Source organism: Crassostrea angulata, chromosome 2 (assembly GCF_025612915.1).
Source record: "Crassostrea angulata isolate pt1a10 chromosome 2, ASM2561291v2, whole genome shotgun sequence".
Lineage (NCBI taxonomy): Eukaryota > Metazoa > Mollusca > Bivalvia > Ostreida > Ostreidae > Magallana > Magallana angulata.
In genome coordinates, this window is record NC_069112.1 from 20,998,168 (window position 1) to 21,013,745 (window position 15,578).

General features: G+C 31.4%; 1 protein-coding gene across 1 annotated transcript; it reads left to right on the forward strand.

The window, feature by feature from the left end:
• Positions 1–479: 479 nt before the first annotated feature.
• Positions 480–13,760, forward strand: LOC128171276 (uncharacterized). Its single transcript, XM_052837045.1, has 5 exons — positions 480–621; positions 7,309–7,415; positions 11,705–12,001; positions 12,400–12,613; positions 12,772–13,760. The coding sequence occupies exons 3-5, from the start codon at positions 11,716–11,718 to the stop codon at positions 13,337–13,339; spliced, it is 1,068 nt and encodes a 355-aa protein (XP_052693005.1). The 5' UTR covers positions 480–621; positions 7,309–7,415; positions 11,705–11,715; the 3' UTR covers positions 13,340–13,760.
• Positions 13,761–15,578: the final 1,818 nt, after the last annotated feature.

The following is a 15,578-nucleotide window of genomic DNA, read 5'->3' on the forward strand; positions in this document are numbered from 1 at the left end:
AACATATTATTACCAATACCTTCAACTATACAAAACATTACAGACCACTGAATGGACTTAAAAGATATTAGCTAAGTCACAAAAATTATTTTAAGATTTCGCTTACATATTCATCATAATTTACACAATCATTAAACACTAAAGTCCATTGTTTGAATTGGTAAATTTTAATTCAACTCTTTGTCTTTTGCTTTGACTTAAACAAGCCATAATACAAATGATAATTTGAGTGTCGAAACTTGAATTTGATTAGGTAAAAACCATGATAAATTATTGATACTTTTTGTTAGTTTTGAACGGTTTAACACTGATTTGAAATTGTTCTTTGTTAGAATGACAAAATAAATCAACTTTTATATTTTGAATTAAGCTATATATTTTCAACTCGTAGCTTGTCATAACGCTACGCTCCGATGAATCAGGAGAGACGTGTCTCACGGCCCAGCCATCGTAAACCACAAACTTGGCTGATATAGAAAGAACGTTATCACGGGATTGTTTCGTAAACCTTTCCCCTGATAAAGTGAAAAATCTGAAATAGACGTTTAGAAGTTGTTGGTATGACTAAATTTGCAAAAAATTAGAACGAAACTTATATAACCCTGGGAAACTTTAAAACATGTAAGTATTATTTTCTCTTAGTCAAGGTTTAAAGTTTAAAGTAAGGCGGACAATGTAGTGTGGTAGTTTTATGTCTTGTGTTATGCACACTGCGTAATTTAAAGTTCATGATTAGATATGTCTTAAAACGTTTAAAACGAGTTGAAAACGTTTTTCATAAAAAAAAAATAGATAAGGACATGAATTCAAAATATTGCAGAAAAAACATCTATAATGTATACTGTTCTAAATGTGAAGCTTATGCAATCACCTTTTAAACCCTGATCATAAACCAATAGCCAATAAACCAGTGCAATTAAAGAACATATTCAGGTTTAAAATTATCAAAACTGTTTAAATGCGTGTACATTACAACTACGTGTATATAAATCAAAATCAAAAGGTCGACTTGAAACTGTCACCATTACACATGCTGCCTTTTCATCTAAAACGATACAACATTTAGCAAAACTAATGAATTATCGACATCAATTAGACTCAGCGACAACTTTTACATTCAAATTGTATATTACATTTCCTTTACAAAGTACATGCATTACTAAATGATTTATGGTATGCAACTTTACAACTGCCTAAACAGATTTGAGTTATTCATATGTGACATTCCTGCTGATTTTAAGAGTGTGATACATCAGTGTACAAATATTGCTATCATAATCACCACCAAAAACAGAAATTTAGGGCGTTATATTTCTAATTGTCTAAACGTAGAAAAAAATGATGCATGTGGTCACATTCTTTACTCCTACAGGACGAATAGTGACTGATCCTAATCGAAAAGGAAATTTCCTGTTCAATAAAGTGCAATCTTGTCACAGATGTTGTTAAGTATCTATTTATCGAATCCTCATTTGTAGAATGAATATTCTTTTAACCTATAGCTGACAGACCTAGTGCATCAACTGAAGAAATTCAACCAGCGTTCCGTGTAACTGTCTAATGAATTATCTTTTTTTGTAGGTTATCCTCAGGTTTGTGGTTAAAAAAGAAAAGGTGAAAGTTTGCATCTTGACTAATACAGAACTTTTTATAATTTTCAAAGTGATTGCCTTGCCTCCAATCTTCCAATTGTCCTACCATGTCACCCTCTGTTTGTCAATACTATTATACATCTTTATAAAATTTCAATTGGCAATTTGAATGAAGAATATCGATGGCAAAACGAAACGCACATAGATTTTTTAAACGCTAACAACTTTGTAATATTATAATGCTACTTCTTTTGTGAATGAAATATAATGCTTCCTTGAGTATGAGCTTAAGCATGGAACTGCTATTAACTAGAATGTTTTCTATTTCTGCAACAAACATTTTTAATTATTAAAATCCGAGTGATCAAATCATATACATACATATCGATGGCAACAAAACCAAAATTAGCATAATAAACATTTAACCGTTGTAAAGTTGACTGTCCATATTTTGGCTCCAAACACTTTATATAGTTATTATATTCGAATATTTCAAATATTCTGATTTAATACCTTCAGCGAAAAACATTTAAATGCCATGTCAGAAAATATAAACAAATATATTTTCAACCCTCCTGACAACTACAACTAAATAAAGGAAATCAAATGCAGTTCTACGTGTAAGTTATCTTTGTTTCTAAGTCGATGTCAATGTATGAACTCAATTTATTATATAAAGCACGTCTGTAGTTACAAAATGGTAAACTCGAAGGTTTTTTTTACAGAAACAAGCCCCCAAATACTTAATTTAAATGGTAAACAATGGTTAGAAAGAATGTTGTTTCACAACCCAGAGGTGCTTAGTATTCATCTTAAGCTTCTATCGCTGTGAAAATTTACAAAGTTGTCTGGTTCTGCATGCCTAATTACCAGGTCGTATATCATCATAGTGGAGTTTGGTGGCATTCTCATTCACATATATACAATTATTGCTATTTGTGAGGTCAATATGATGATTAGGTACCCGGGAAGTACAATATTTACCGAGCCGAAGGCGAAGTAAATATTGTATTTCAAAGCTGGAAAAATCGTACTGATTGAAAAAAAATATTTCTATATGAGTCACCGAATAATTGATACAGGCATATCAAATTGGGTTATAACAAGCGAAGCGAAAATCCCAGTTTGAAGCCATAACCGAGCAAATTGAGAAATGCAATATTTCATTTGACGATCTATTTTTTGTCCAATGTAGGAAAATTCAAATGATTTATTGACCTCCGTGGATGAACATGACGTTTGAGCTTTTGTAGATTGATGGGTATCAGCCAATCAGATAACTAGGAAATAATTGTTTTATTCTAAAATCAGATTGTGAAAAGGATTAGTTCATTGTAAAGTTTTTGTGTATGTTCGAATGGTTCAAAACACCATTTTCTACAAAAACGACCACAAAAATTCATGATGACATGCATATTAAAATTAAGATACAATACAATAATTTAAAGGACTTAGAATGTGTCAAACAGTATGTTTTTTTTTTTGGGGGGGGGGGGTTGATTTTAATCAATTCTCCTATGCAGTCACTCTGGCAAACCGAAAGTGAAACAGTGTTTGGACCTAAGCACAAATAATCACCGCTGACAAGTCTTAGTTCTTGAATATAATAGAAAAATTCGACGTAATGTATGCTGAAGCATTGTTTTTCAAGGAAACTTATCTATAAACACTTTGAAAATAGTAAGATTTTATATAATACGAACAATTAAGATATTTATGTAGTCTCATGTATTCCTACGCCAGAGTTTGATATAGTCTCTTCCAACCAAAAGCTCGGCTGTCTCCGTAAATCTCCGACAAAAAGAGAGGCTCTATTGCTTGTCGGAGATAAACGGAGACAGCTGAGCGTCTGGTTGAACGCGACTGGAGTACAATATCAATAGTGCTTGGATCCATACATTTTTAAATTGTTCCGATTACTAATGCATAGTTGAAAATCTATCTTTAAATATTACACAACATGATTCATATGGGGTTTCTCTAAATTCTTGTCTGAAAAATCTAATTAAAATTGATATTATAAAAAAGTGCGTAATTTAAATACAGACTAATTGCCACGCAAGATAAAATGATTTTTAGAATAAATGATAATCGATAAAATCAACTCCCGTGAGTACTTCAGTACTTTGATTTACATTTGATAACGATTATATATGCAGAGACTTCCAAAATGAATTTCTTTTTTTAGATTAAATGACATTTCTGGTAGGAATTTGCTCTGATGAATGATAGGTATTATCCAGCATCCTCAATGGTGTATGTTCCCTTGATTGGTATGCTCATTTGTTTACCTGTATTATTTGCCTAGTGGAATTGCCCCGTTGAATTCTAGAAAACATTGAGTAGAAACTAACACTGATTAAACATTCTCGATAGATACTAATATATGTGAAGCAATCGTTCTGGTTGTTTGCTTGCATGTTTATTTTGAATTCTATCTTAAACTTTTTTTTAACCGCACAACAAATATAGATATATCATTTGCATAGGGATTTTGAACAGTTTGATATGATTTATAATCAAATATAGACTCAATGTTGGCATGCATACATCTACAAATACCGGGTATTGGCAAACATTGACCTCAAGCATATAAGAAAAATGCAATAGTCTCAGGTCCACAAATTTTAATTATACTGGACTAATGATATTTTTGAGTAAATAGCTAAAGAAAAATAAAATTAAATCCACAAGACTTATTCAAAATTATGCGATAATGAAAATACATTTGACAAGTCAATGACTAATACTAAAGAAAGCCCACTACAATGTTTATCTATTTTTGGCCTGTCTTAACATATACATGTCAATAGTTTGTGTTAATCTTTATTTAGCTTACATATATAGTTGACTTTTTTTGTAAAAAAATTATACATTCATATTGTAGGACTGAAAGATAAAAAAATGACTTTAATGAAAATATATGGAACCTGGATACGGGAATGCAGTTCACTATCACATCATCGCACCATCGACGTTTGGGTCGATAGTGCGATGCACGATAATGTGATGACTATGAAGCGATGATGCAATAGCGCGATGATGATGGTGCGATGACGCGACAATACGATGACAATAGTGTGATGGCAGGATAAAGCGATAGTGCGATGACGCTTTTGTACAATAGGGTAAAGCGATAGTGCGATAGCGATGAGGCAATCGTGCAACGACACAGATTCAAATCTCTTTCGGGCAATCGTTATGACTTTATCGTGCAACTATTTATGAAGAGATCATATATCAGACACATATTTGATCGGTTAAGAAACTTGACTCTCTAATTATAAAAAGGTATTACAAATTGAAAAGCCCTTTTTGATAAAATTATATATATTTATAAAAGATAACTTATAGTTTAATAACGATAGCAAAGCAATAACTAAAAATCGCATGATCAAGCTATGGGTTTCAAGCGGAAAAACAGCAATAATTTTTCGTCTTTACATATTTGAGCAAAGTAAGAGCTTACATACATGTATAAGTATTCTAATTAATTTGTTACAATGTGGCTGTAAAAATACATATTTGTTTGTGTAATAAAAGAAAAGGCGATGGAGAGGGTAAGCACGTACTATTTACTTACATTATCAAATGTTTAACTGCCTGGTAAAACAAAAACAATTGTTAAGCCAGTTCTCCTGAGAAAATAATTGTATATATACAATGAAAAAAGGACATTAAGAGTGACAACATATTGTGATTAATGTTTCAAACATTAAAATGTAGCTTACCATGATAAATCATATGGATATTGATTGCAATTTCTCGGCAAAAATATATTTTTTGTTCTATTTACGGGACCAAACCATTGTTTAAAGAAAAAATGTATTTCTGAGAATTTGCAATTATTATCCCACTGATTTTTCATAGAAAGGTATCTTAAATGTTTGGAGCATTAATCACTATCTGTTATTTCTCCTTATTGTCTCTTCCTGTCTTTATCTGCTGTTTTTTTATCCATCAGGTATAAAAAGCACTTTCATGTAAATCACCAGTTTTGTTTGTTTTTGTTTCTTGTTTTTTGGTTTTTGTTTTTTGTTTTTGGTGGTAAAACTGCAACATATGCTTTGTAAAAAGTAAGATATATAGTATACCTAAATAAATGTATTGAATAAATCAAAAGAATATGTTTATGTATATGTATGAACTGTAATAAAATACTTGTAAGTAATGCATATTCTGATATATGAAAGTTCAATTAAATAAATATTTTAAAACGATATAATTTTCTCAGTAATATGCTCTAAAATATATTTCCAGTTTATAAAGAATGCATTAAGACATGTATAGGGTTTTTCAACCAACTTTGTTTTACATTTAACTATATAGAATTAATTCATTAAGAAAACTGGCTTTAAATATTGTTTATTTATTAAGTAAATATGCTCATATCATCTCCATGGCCTCTTTTGTTTACACAAAAAATCAAACACTGTATCACAATCCTATTGTAACGGAGAGATTGGAATACTTATACGTGAACCCTTCTCTCTCTCTCTCTCTCTCTCTCTCTCTCTCTCTCTCTCTCTGCACTTTAAAAAAGGGGATTGCAACTACTGCAGACACATTATTTATTAAATCTAATGTAGCTCACCAATTTACGTTAATACGATTTTATTTCGGTCAGTATATGGCAATGTTATTTATCATTTTCCCCGTTAAAAAATCATGCTCTGATCATGCAATTTTTTAAAATTGTTTTGTTACCTTTATATACTAAACTATAATCAGCTTTTGTAAGTATTTATTTGTCTGGCAAGAAAGACATGGTTGATTTGCAATACCTTATTATTATCAGAGAGTCAAGCTAATTTCTGATTTGTAATATGTTCATTCAATCACTGCCTCACCTGCCATTTTCCTTCCACAAGCGCAGTACAATTGAAAGCACACTGGTTCGATGAAATGATGACGATAGTGTGATATAGACCTAAAGATGGCCCGATAGCGCATTGCGTCTTTGCTATCGCACCATCGCGTTATCGCTATTGCGCCATCGCTTTATCGCTAACGCAAAGTCGCTTCATCGCGCTATCATTTCGTCATGCCATCGCATCATCGTCACCGCAGCATCATAGCATTGCTTCATCGTCATCGCATCATCGCGCTATAGACGCAAATCTTGATGGTGCGATGATGTGGTAGTGAACTGCATAACCGTATCCTGTTTCAATAGAATTATCCTTTTTCTAAAGTTTTATTGAAAAACTGGAATTTTTATAGAACGATCTGTGTTTTGAACTTTTTGAACTTTAAAACAGTATATTCATAACATGTTATGCTTTTTTGTACCTTTTGACATGTTTGATATATATATGATCATGTTGCATCGGTCTTGAAAATCAGAAAAACTAACGTTTAACAAACAATCAGATCCAGTAATATGTTAAGGGTTTACATTATTATCTGTGGGACAAGACTGGCTTTGTTAAGCGTGTTTGTTGATCGACTCCTCATATGAAAAGTAACTGGCATATTCGTAAGTGTTAAAAACCCTGAATATTGGTAACATCTTTTTTGATATACGCTCTAAAAAAGCTACCATAACAGTACTGTGTGTTCAAAAGTGCATACATTAAAATTGTGTAAGTTTAGCTTTGTAGAGGTAAACAATTTTTGAATGTTTGAAACGCAAAAAAAGTTGGACAATCGTCCTTTAAACTGTCACAACAGGCTATTTGAGAAAAACACATTAAAAAAACTTCTTTTTTTTCAGAAATGATAAATGATCTTACTCATATATGAACCTGAGCGTCGAAAGGTATTTTATGCAGAAATCAGATAACGTAAAGGACCCCATGGTTTAAAGATCCAAGATATAATGTAAGTAGTTTCAATTTGATTAAATCACATTGCTTATAAGTGTTACCGATACGAATAACTTATTGTAGCAAATGGCCGCTTGGTTTTACAATGTATATATAAAAGAACGCCGTTCTTTTCAAAGACAATATATGGTAATTATCTAACGTCTCTGCGATATGACACGTGAAGGTTTTTGTATTGCCGTTAATGTTAGAAACCTTTAACACTGCTTTAGCTTTAATGTGACATGTACCACACGTGTTATTCTCTTTATATATCTTTGATAATAAATATCAAATATGATGAAAAAACCTACAAAATTGTTATTAATCGGAAACTAAACGCTGAAATAAAAAAATAATGGTGATTAGTTTTGAAACTTTCCAATTTTAATTGAATTTTTCTGTCTATTTTTTTTTTTTTATAAATATCAAAACATCGTTTTGCTTTAAAAATAAGTAAAATCGTTGTAAAAAAAAAAAAAACCCATAGCTCAACAAGGTACACGATTTAAATGTATTTTAGGAAATGAAGAACGTTCATTCACATGGTGCGGATTGTTTCAAATATGTTTTTATCGATACACATTACCTTGTACAAGTACACAGATTATCGATCACGGATCAAATCAATCAATGACAAGTGGGGGAGGAATATCAAAAACTAAGACATAAACAAAATTTTAAAGTAGGTCAATGTCAATGTCATAACTTATGGAATTTTAATGAATAGAAAGAGAGAATGCAATAATAAGATTACCAAAGAGAATAAAAGCTGTAAAAAAAAAAGGAAAAAAAAACAACTATATGCATATTAACGTTATCATTTTTTAAGCTTGACCACTACAATCAATGAAGAATTAATTCATAATCAGTTGCTTTTGCTTAAAAGTGCGATATTTTAGCACACATTGAATCTTACTGATAAAATTGTATCCCCATCATTCCCATGATGGGGATACAATAGTATTTAAAATAATTCATATATTTTCTGTTCTAACCTAGCCAAGATACAAACATGTTTTACAAAGCTTTTAATATTGAAGTTTAAAGTTGATATTCGTTCAATAATCTTTTAAGATATATCGGTATTGTGTATCCTGTTTTGTCATTGTTAATTTTTCTTAGGTGACAGTTTATAAGTAACTAAATAGGTTTTTAGAAATTAGTTTTAGTAGCAAACAGACAATACGAACCATTTTTTAAAACCCGTTACGTTGTAATTGGTACTCTCTCATCATAGTAATACTTGAACACCTTTGTTTTTGTTTTAGTTTTAATAATTAAAGAAATTGATGAAACCAGTAACAGAAGAAGACCAAGCATGAAATTATCAAAAGCAATAACATTCGAATGTATCGCTATCGCTTGTTTAATCTTACTCTGTATAACTTTACCTGAAGTAACCTTTGTGAAAGCATCTACAAAAGTGACAAATCTTCTTCCCTTAATTTACGGGATGAAAATCTTTAAAAAGTTGAATGATCAATTAGTGCGCGTTGGCTGTTTGATATTTCCTTAAAAAATCTTTTGAATATTTTTTTTTATTTTTTACACTCTTGAAACATATTTAATATTAAACCGAACAAGATAAGAGATCGATCACTGAAATTAAACGCTATGAGTAATTCGTGTGTTGGCGTTTCAAACAGACCTTAACTTATGTTTGTCCGAAACGATATATCAGTTAAGTTAAATGCCCATAATTAAACTGTAAAGAAGTTGTATAAAAATATAACTCATTAATAATCAGTGGTGATGCATACAGAGTTATTTCTTTCCTGCATATTTTCGAAGTCACAAAAAAAAATTAAGTGTTCTAAAATAGAGAGGGCGTTCAACAAACGGACGATATAAAATATTCAGAAATGATAATGAACGCATATCACCAGTAATGCATAGCAGTGTGATTTATTAACATAAATCGCTCAGACAGTCGGTGTTGATATGCATGTGGTTTTATTACTTTGACCAGCTGGTGTGTGTTTTAATACCATATAGAATCCTTCTGGCTTTGACAGGAAAAAAAAAATACACATCAGTTTCTTTGTTTGTGTTTGCAGCGAAACCATTACGTAACTTCAATTACAGAGGGAATTATGTGAAAGTTGAGGTTGTCACTGAGACATAATCTGATAAGTGTGTTTGCTTCGTCTAAGTGACTTCATTTGAAAGGAAATGCAAATTACTTTTCATCGATTCGTTTACTAAAGACGTTTATGTTGGATCAAAATAATGTCTTTAAAAAGTAAGTACAGCGAATAAATGGACTTAAATGGTTTAAATCAGATTTCACATATACTCACTTGATAAGAAATATTAAAAAAAAAACCAGCAGCATTAAAACCTTCTTATTAATATATTTTTTTTTATTTCGATCTGTAAATCTACATCCTTTATTTTGAAAATATCGCTATCAATAACCAGAACTTTAAATCATTAAAAGGTAACTTGTTCTGAACCAAAAGAGCCCTTGAACTTTTATAGAGTATGCGCCGCAATGACTATGCACATCTGAGATCCTTCAAAGTTTCTGACAGAATAAAGTGTCGAGTGAATTACCTTTTATTTGTTTTTGACACAGAATATTCTAGTAGTTCATACTGAACCACCAGAAACATGTACGTTAAGGTTGTGAACAAACATCATGCATGTATGACAACAGGTGCATACCAAGCTATATTTACGATATGCTAAACTTGCCAAATTTGTCGCGTTCATTTGAAGTAAGGGTCTATCAAGTTCCTCTAAGAGAACCAGTTCTGTGATAAAAAATGAAATGAACATACAATTGTCCCAGTTGTTTTAAAAATTATATCAATATTGTTTATCACGGTGTATCAAGTTTATACATTAACATGTAGAATACTATCAAAATAGAATAGAGCGAACAGAACCTAAACATATCTATATATACTAGTCATGGGTTTAACTTTGATCCCTAGTTAAAAATTTTCAAGGTTAGGAATTAAATTTTCCGATAAACCATTGTTTTTGCGCATGCACACTAAACTTTACAAACACCATATATATCATTTCTTTTAAATCAAAAAGACTGTCATTCAAAAGGATAACTTTGAGAACAAATACTACCTTATTAAATGTATACAAAAATTATATGTATTATTTTAAATATTTCCTTTTTACTGGTAGTACAAAGCCTGTTAGTCTTGTACTATATATAAACACATCAAGACAATTTGTTTTGAAATAAAATCTTAACAAATAGGTGTCAAATATCAATATTATGTTATGTTTTACATAACATTGTTGCATACTAGTCTCTTTGCAATCCGAGGACCTGTTTACAGTCCATGTAATTTGCATTTTGACCGATACAGGGACATAAATTATAAGGTCAATTGAAACATGTCGAATTCTTTATTGTATCGCTATAATTTTGTTTATTGAAGGTCATTTCGTCCTATACTATAAATTGTAACCAATTCATCCAAATGTTTTTGACACATGGAGAAAAAAAAGTTCCATTAAAGTAGAAAAAAAGGAAAGATGCTTACATTTCTCTTCTCTACATTTATATTTAGCTGAGTAATATTTCAACCATGATGGATATAGATTAGTTCAAAACACGTTCAATTTGACCGATTGTGGTTGACCTTTCTATCAAATATGCTTTGCATTGTAGGTAGATGTATTGTTGTCCCACCAATCATCTCCAAGATTCCCTTTAATCACTTGCTTTCTCCCACCATTTAGTTTTGTAACATAGTTGATGTATAGTTTTGATAAATCATATATTATACACATTTTGAAAACATCCTTCTAGTTGATCGATTCAATATGCAATGAAAATATTGACCTAAATTTACCAAGGGTTATTTCAACAATTGATCAACAATTAATTGTTACATAAATGATAAACACATGTAGCTACAATGGCTATCCGTTAAGCCATACAGCCACAACAACTACAAATTGTTCTAATCCTGTGTAAGTATTTCATCAATAATAAGGACTTGATTCTTCTACAGTCTATTGTAAATGGTTATCATATTACTTTAACATTCAGTATTGCTAAATTACACCTGATATTTTTTTTTTGCTTGAAGGATAATACTTACATGTTTTATATTGGCACTGTTTTATATAGAATGTTACTTTTATGTCTGCACAGTTATCTTTCTTGTCTTTATAAATTTATACAAACAAAAATAGCTTTGTTTTTAGAGCAGCATATGTTTTTTTAAATGTGCATTTTACATAATTCATACCATAGGCACGTTGCCTTTATTAAATAATTAACCAAAAAGGGTAGCATGCATTTTCAAATTATTTCTTTTGTTTTAGCTCCAGACAACATGACTTTGTGTCCCGAACTCGCAAAAGAATACAATATTATCACTATAGCTAACATAAACTCACTACAACTTAGTACTTACGACAGACAACCAGGGACAAGAGTACAAGTCTCCTGCCTTTCAAACACGTTTAAGGTACTCGGGCCTACATCGCTCACATGTCTCCGTAACGGGACCTGGGATAAACAAGTTCCCAAATGTGTAAGCAGAAAGGAGTATATTGCATCACAAATGAAACCCAAGACCACTGTTAGTCCCGTTAAACCAAAAGAAGGAGCAGCACAAGGTAAAAGGGGAAAGGCATTTAATGTGTTCATGGATTTGATTATAAGAATTGTTCATTGAGTTCACGTTAATTTTTATCATTTTACCATTTCCCCGAAACAAATCTGTTGATATCTACATTAATAACATGTGACCACACAATTTGATTGTAAAAATGTTATCCAACAATTTCGTAGGAATATTTTATTTCCGATCTGAACCAACATTATTCGTGTAAACTGAAATAAAGTAGATTTATTTAAGTAAAATCGGCTTTAACATTTGACAAATTAAACAATATTTTATTTTTCATTGCTTTCTTCATCTTTTAGCTCATAACAATGTATTCAATACATCAAATAAGATTAAATGTGTCATTAAGCCTCGAATTGTTTTTAATATGGTTGTATTGTATTGCAGGCGCATCTTCGACATCAAGCATTGATTCCTCATTAGCTGTTTTCTCCGGAAACCTTGTTCCTTACATCATCACTGTCTGTGTCCTAGCTATAATGTTCCTTAGTTTGGTGTTCATACTGACATATTTGGTGCGCATGCGCAAAATCGTAAACAGAAAAATAAACGAAATAGAGGAGAAAGACCGGCGCCCTGCGCATGTGCGCGCTGTGGACAGGTATTTGTTGTGTTAAGTAAATTCTTCTTTCCTTGTTTAATTAAGATATGAGGTTAAAAGGAGTGAATTACTGTTCGAACATATCAAACATAACTTGTAAATCTGTTTTAAAGAGTTGTTCAACCTGTTTTGATAAATGTATGATATTGTTTTTGTAGTTTGCGATCCCTACAATCGGGCTCTGCGACAATTTATGACTACTTCCGACACACCGACTCCCCGACCCTCAGCGCTTCAACCTCATCCCACAGTACCACACATAGATCTAAGTACGAGACTCAGTGGGACAGACCAGGGGCGTCCCCTTTGTATAACGACGATCAGCAAAACAGGCAAAGAGCTTCCTCTCTCTATGACGAAGATCAAACAAACAGACAAAGGGCGAACTCCATGTACGACGAAGGTCAACAAAATCGGCGAGAAAATGCATCGTTAGGACGGGATTATGTATATTCAAACATAGATTCGAGATTTAAACGCCAAAAAGAAGGAAATGGTTCACAGGGTGCATATTTAAATAGTGGTTTTCAAGGACGTGAAGGATACTCAAATGGACCTCAAGGAGTTTATGGACAATATGATCCTAGGGTCAAACGTGCTCGGAGTCACGAAATCTTGAAAACGGCATATTCAAACAGTTATGGTGAAAGATTCAGGCGTGAAAACGACAGAGATACGAGGTCTTTACATCATGCAAACGAAGATGATAGGTGGTTTCAGTTATAAGAAAACATATTTTTTAAAAAGAACAGGAAACATAAACAACGTGTAGAGGAAAATCAATGTTTTCGCAGTGAATGCAACTTAAAGTGAGAGCAATACTTCCATATGTTAATAAAGTAAAAAGATTACATTCCAAATTGGACAATTGATGCACTATGAAAAAAAAAATACCTGTTCTGTGCGGCACTGGAAACCATTGTTGTTACTCTGCAAATCCATCATATATTTATATCAGTTTTGTAATTTAAAACACTAAATGTTTTTATTTTTTGTTTTAAACATGTTTAGTCGTTATCACTGTACCATATTTGTCTGATTTTCATAATGAGTTATAACCACATAAATCGTAATTTAACCCATGGTTCATGTATCATACCATTATTTATGCATATATTCAAATATCAAGAACTACATTGTTTTTTTCTTAAAATCATAGTCCATCATAATGGTCATCATTTTATATTAAGATTACAATAAAGCATATGATTGGAAATATTTCGTATAAAAATATGCCTGATACGATTATAATAGTACCAAATGAATATTATAACGAATAAAGATGAAGTTTCTGAAATGATGTCCAAGTCAAATATTTAGAGATACTCTAACTTTTAAAATATTTTTACGGGAACAAAATCTTACCAAAAAAGAATAGTAACTCGTCTATATGTAAACAGACTGGACAGTATCCTCAAGATAGCAATAAAAAACTTTCAATGATAATGTTATATTATATTTAAGAATAAGAGCAAGAACCACACTGCTGTGACGTCAATTGTTTACATATCGATGTAGGTTAAACATAAGTTGTACAATAGTACCTAAAAGAACACAAAGCACAAAATTAATGGTAGTTGAAGATGTCTGATTGCTGATACATTTAACAGTTTTGATCCTGCTTCCAAAGAATCGTTGTTGTTTTGTGGGTTTTTTTGCCAACTATAACGAAAATTAATTTTTATTTTCTATATGTACAGTAAAGTTTTCCTGAAACAGTTAAATATCAATAAAAAAATCATAAAAGATTGCGAACACAACAATCAAGATATCTGCGGCAATGATTATTGATATTCCTGATTCTTCTTACAAAGATTACACATTAATAAAATGGCACATCTATAAATTAATAACATGTAGCATTCTTGATGCTTCATACATTGCACCGGTCATTACATAGTTAAATGCATTGTAGTTAATACATTACTTCCGTACAACATCTACTCCGTACATAAATTCATTTTGGCAGGTTCATAATTAGGACAGTTTTTTCCTCTGTGTTTTAAGTTCCTCACTTCTAAACATGTTTCCATCTTACTTATTCTCTTTTCAAGATAATGAATTTTATAATTGATCTTATCAAGTTCTTCCTCAAACATATCTTGAAACAGAATATGAAGTTCCACTGAACGAATTTTGATTGCGCCGACACTGCCACACGTATTTAGAAGACAATGTCCCATTCCAATCTGATAATTCTTTCTTTAAAAGAAACTACCCTTGTCGGTTAAAAAAACAAACGACAACCAAATTGTTTGGTTGTTCAGCAGGTTGATATATCAATAACACACGTGCGTACCGACACATACATTAATTTCCTTTATGTGAGTTTTACGTAGAAAGCGACGTTTGTAACGTAGGCTAATCCCGTCACAAAAACCGCAAGAACATTAGTTGATAAATAAAAACAAACCAACAAAACAAAAAAACAAAGAAAGCATAATTTATCTATCAAAAATCCTATACATTTAATACATAGGATTGTCTCTTTCCAATGCACTTTGATAAAATATCTTGTTTTAAGATAGCGGCACAACTAAGTTAAATCGGGGACCACTTTGGGGAAAAAATGTAAACAAAATACGGATTGATAAATTGAACAAAAGTCCATTTCCTCCCTTCTATCTTTATTGGCACATTTCATTGTATCTGGTAAATATAATCAATTTTTGCAAAATATTTAGGGACTTAAGTTAACAATTTAACAGGATCGCTATTTAAATATTGTTTTTGGAAGCCTTGTTTTTCATGTACTGATAAAGAATACAATAATCCCATTAATTCATGATTATAAATAAAATCAATGTATGTTGACTACAATGTCATGCTCAAGTGGACACAAAATCAAGTTAAATGTTGGTTGATAGGTTAAATCTAGATTATTTGCGTCTAAAAGATTATTTGCGTTTTAATAATATGCATGTATTCCAATTCTGCGATGATCAACGACAATTAACTTACTGGG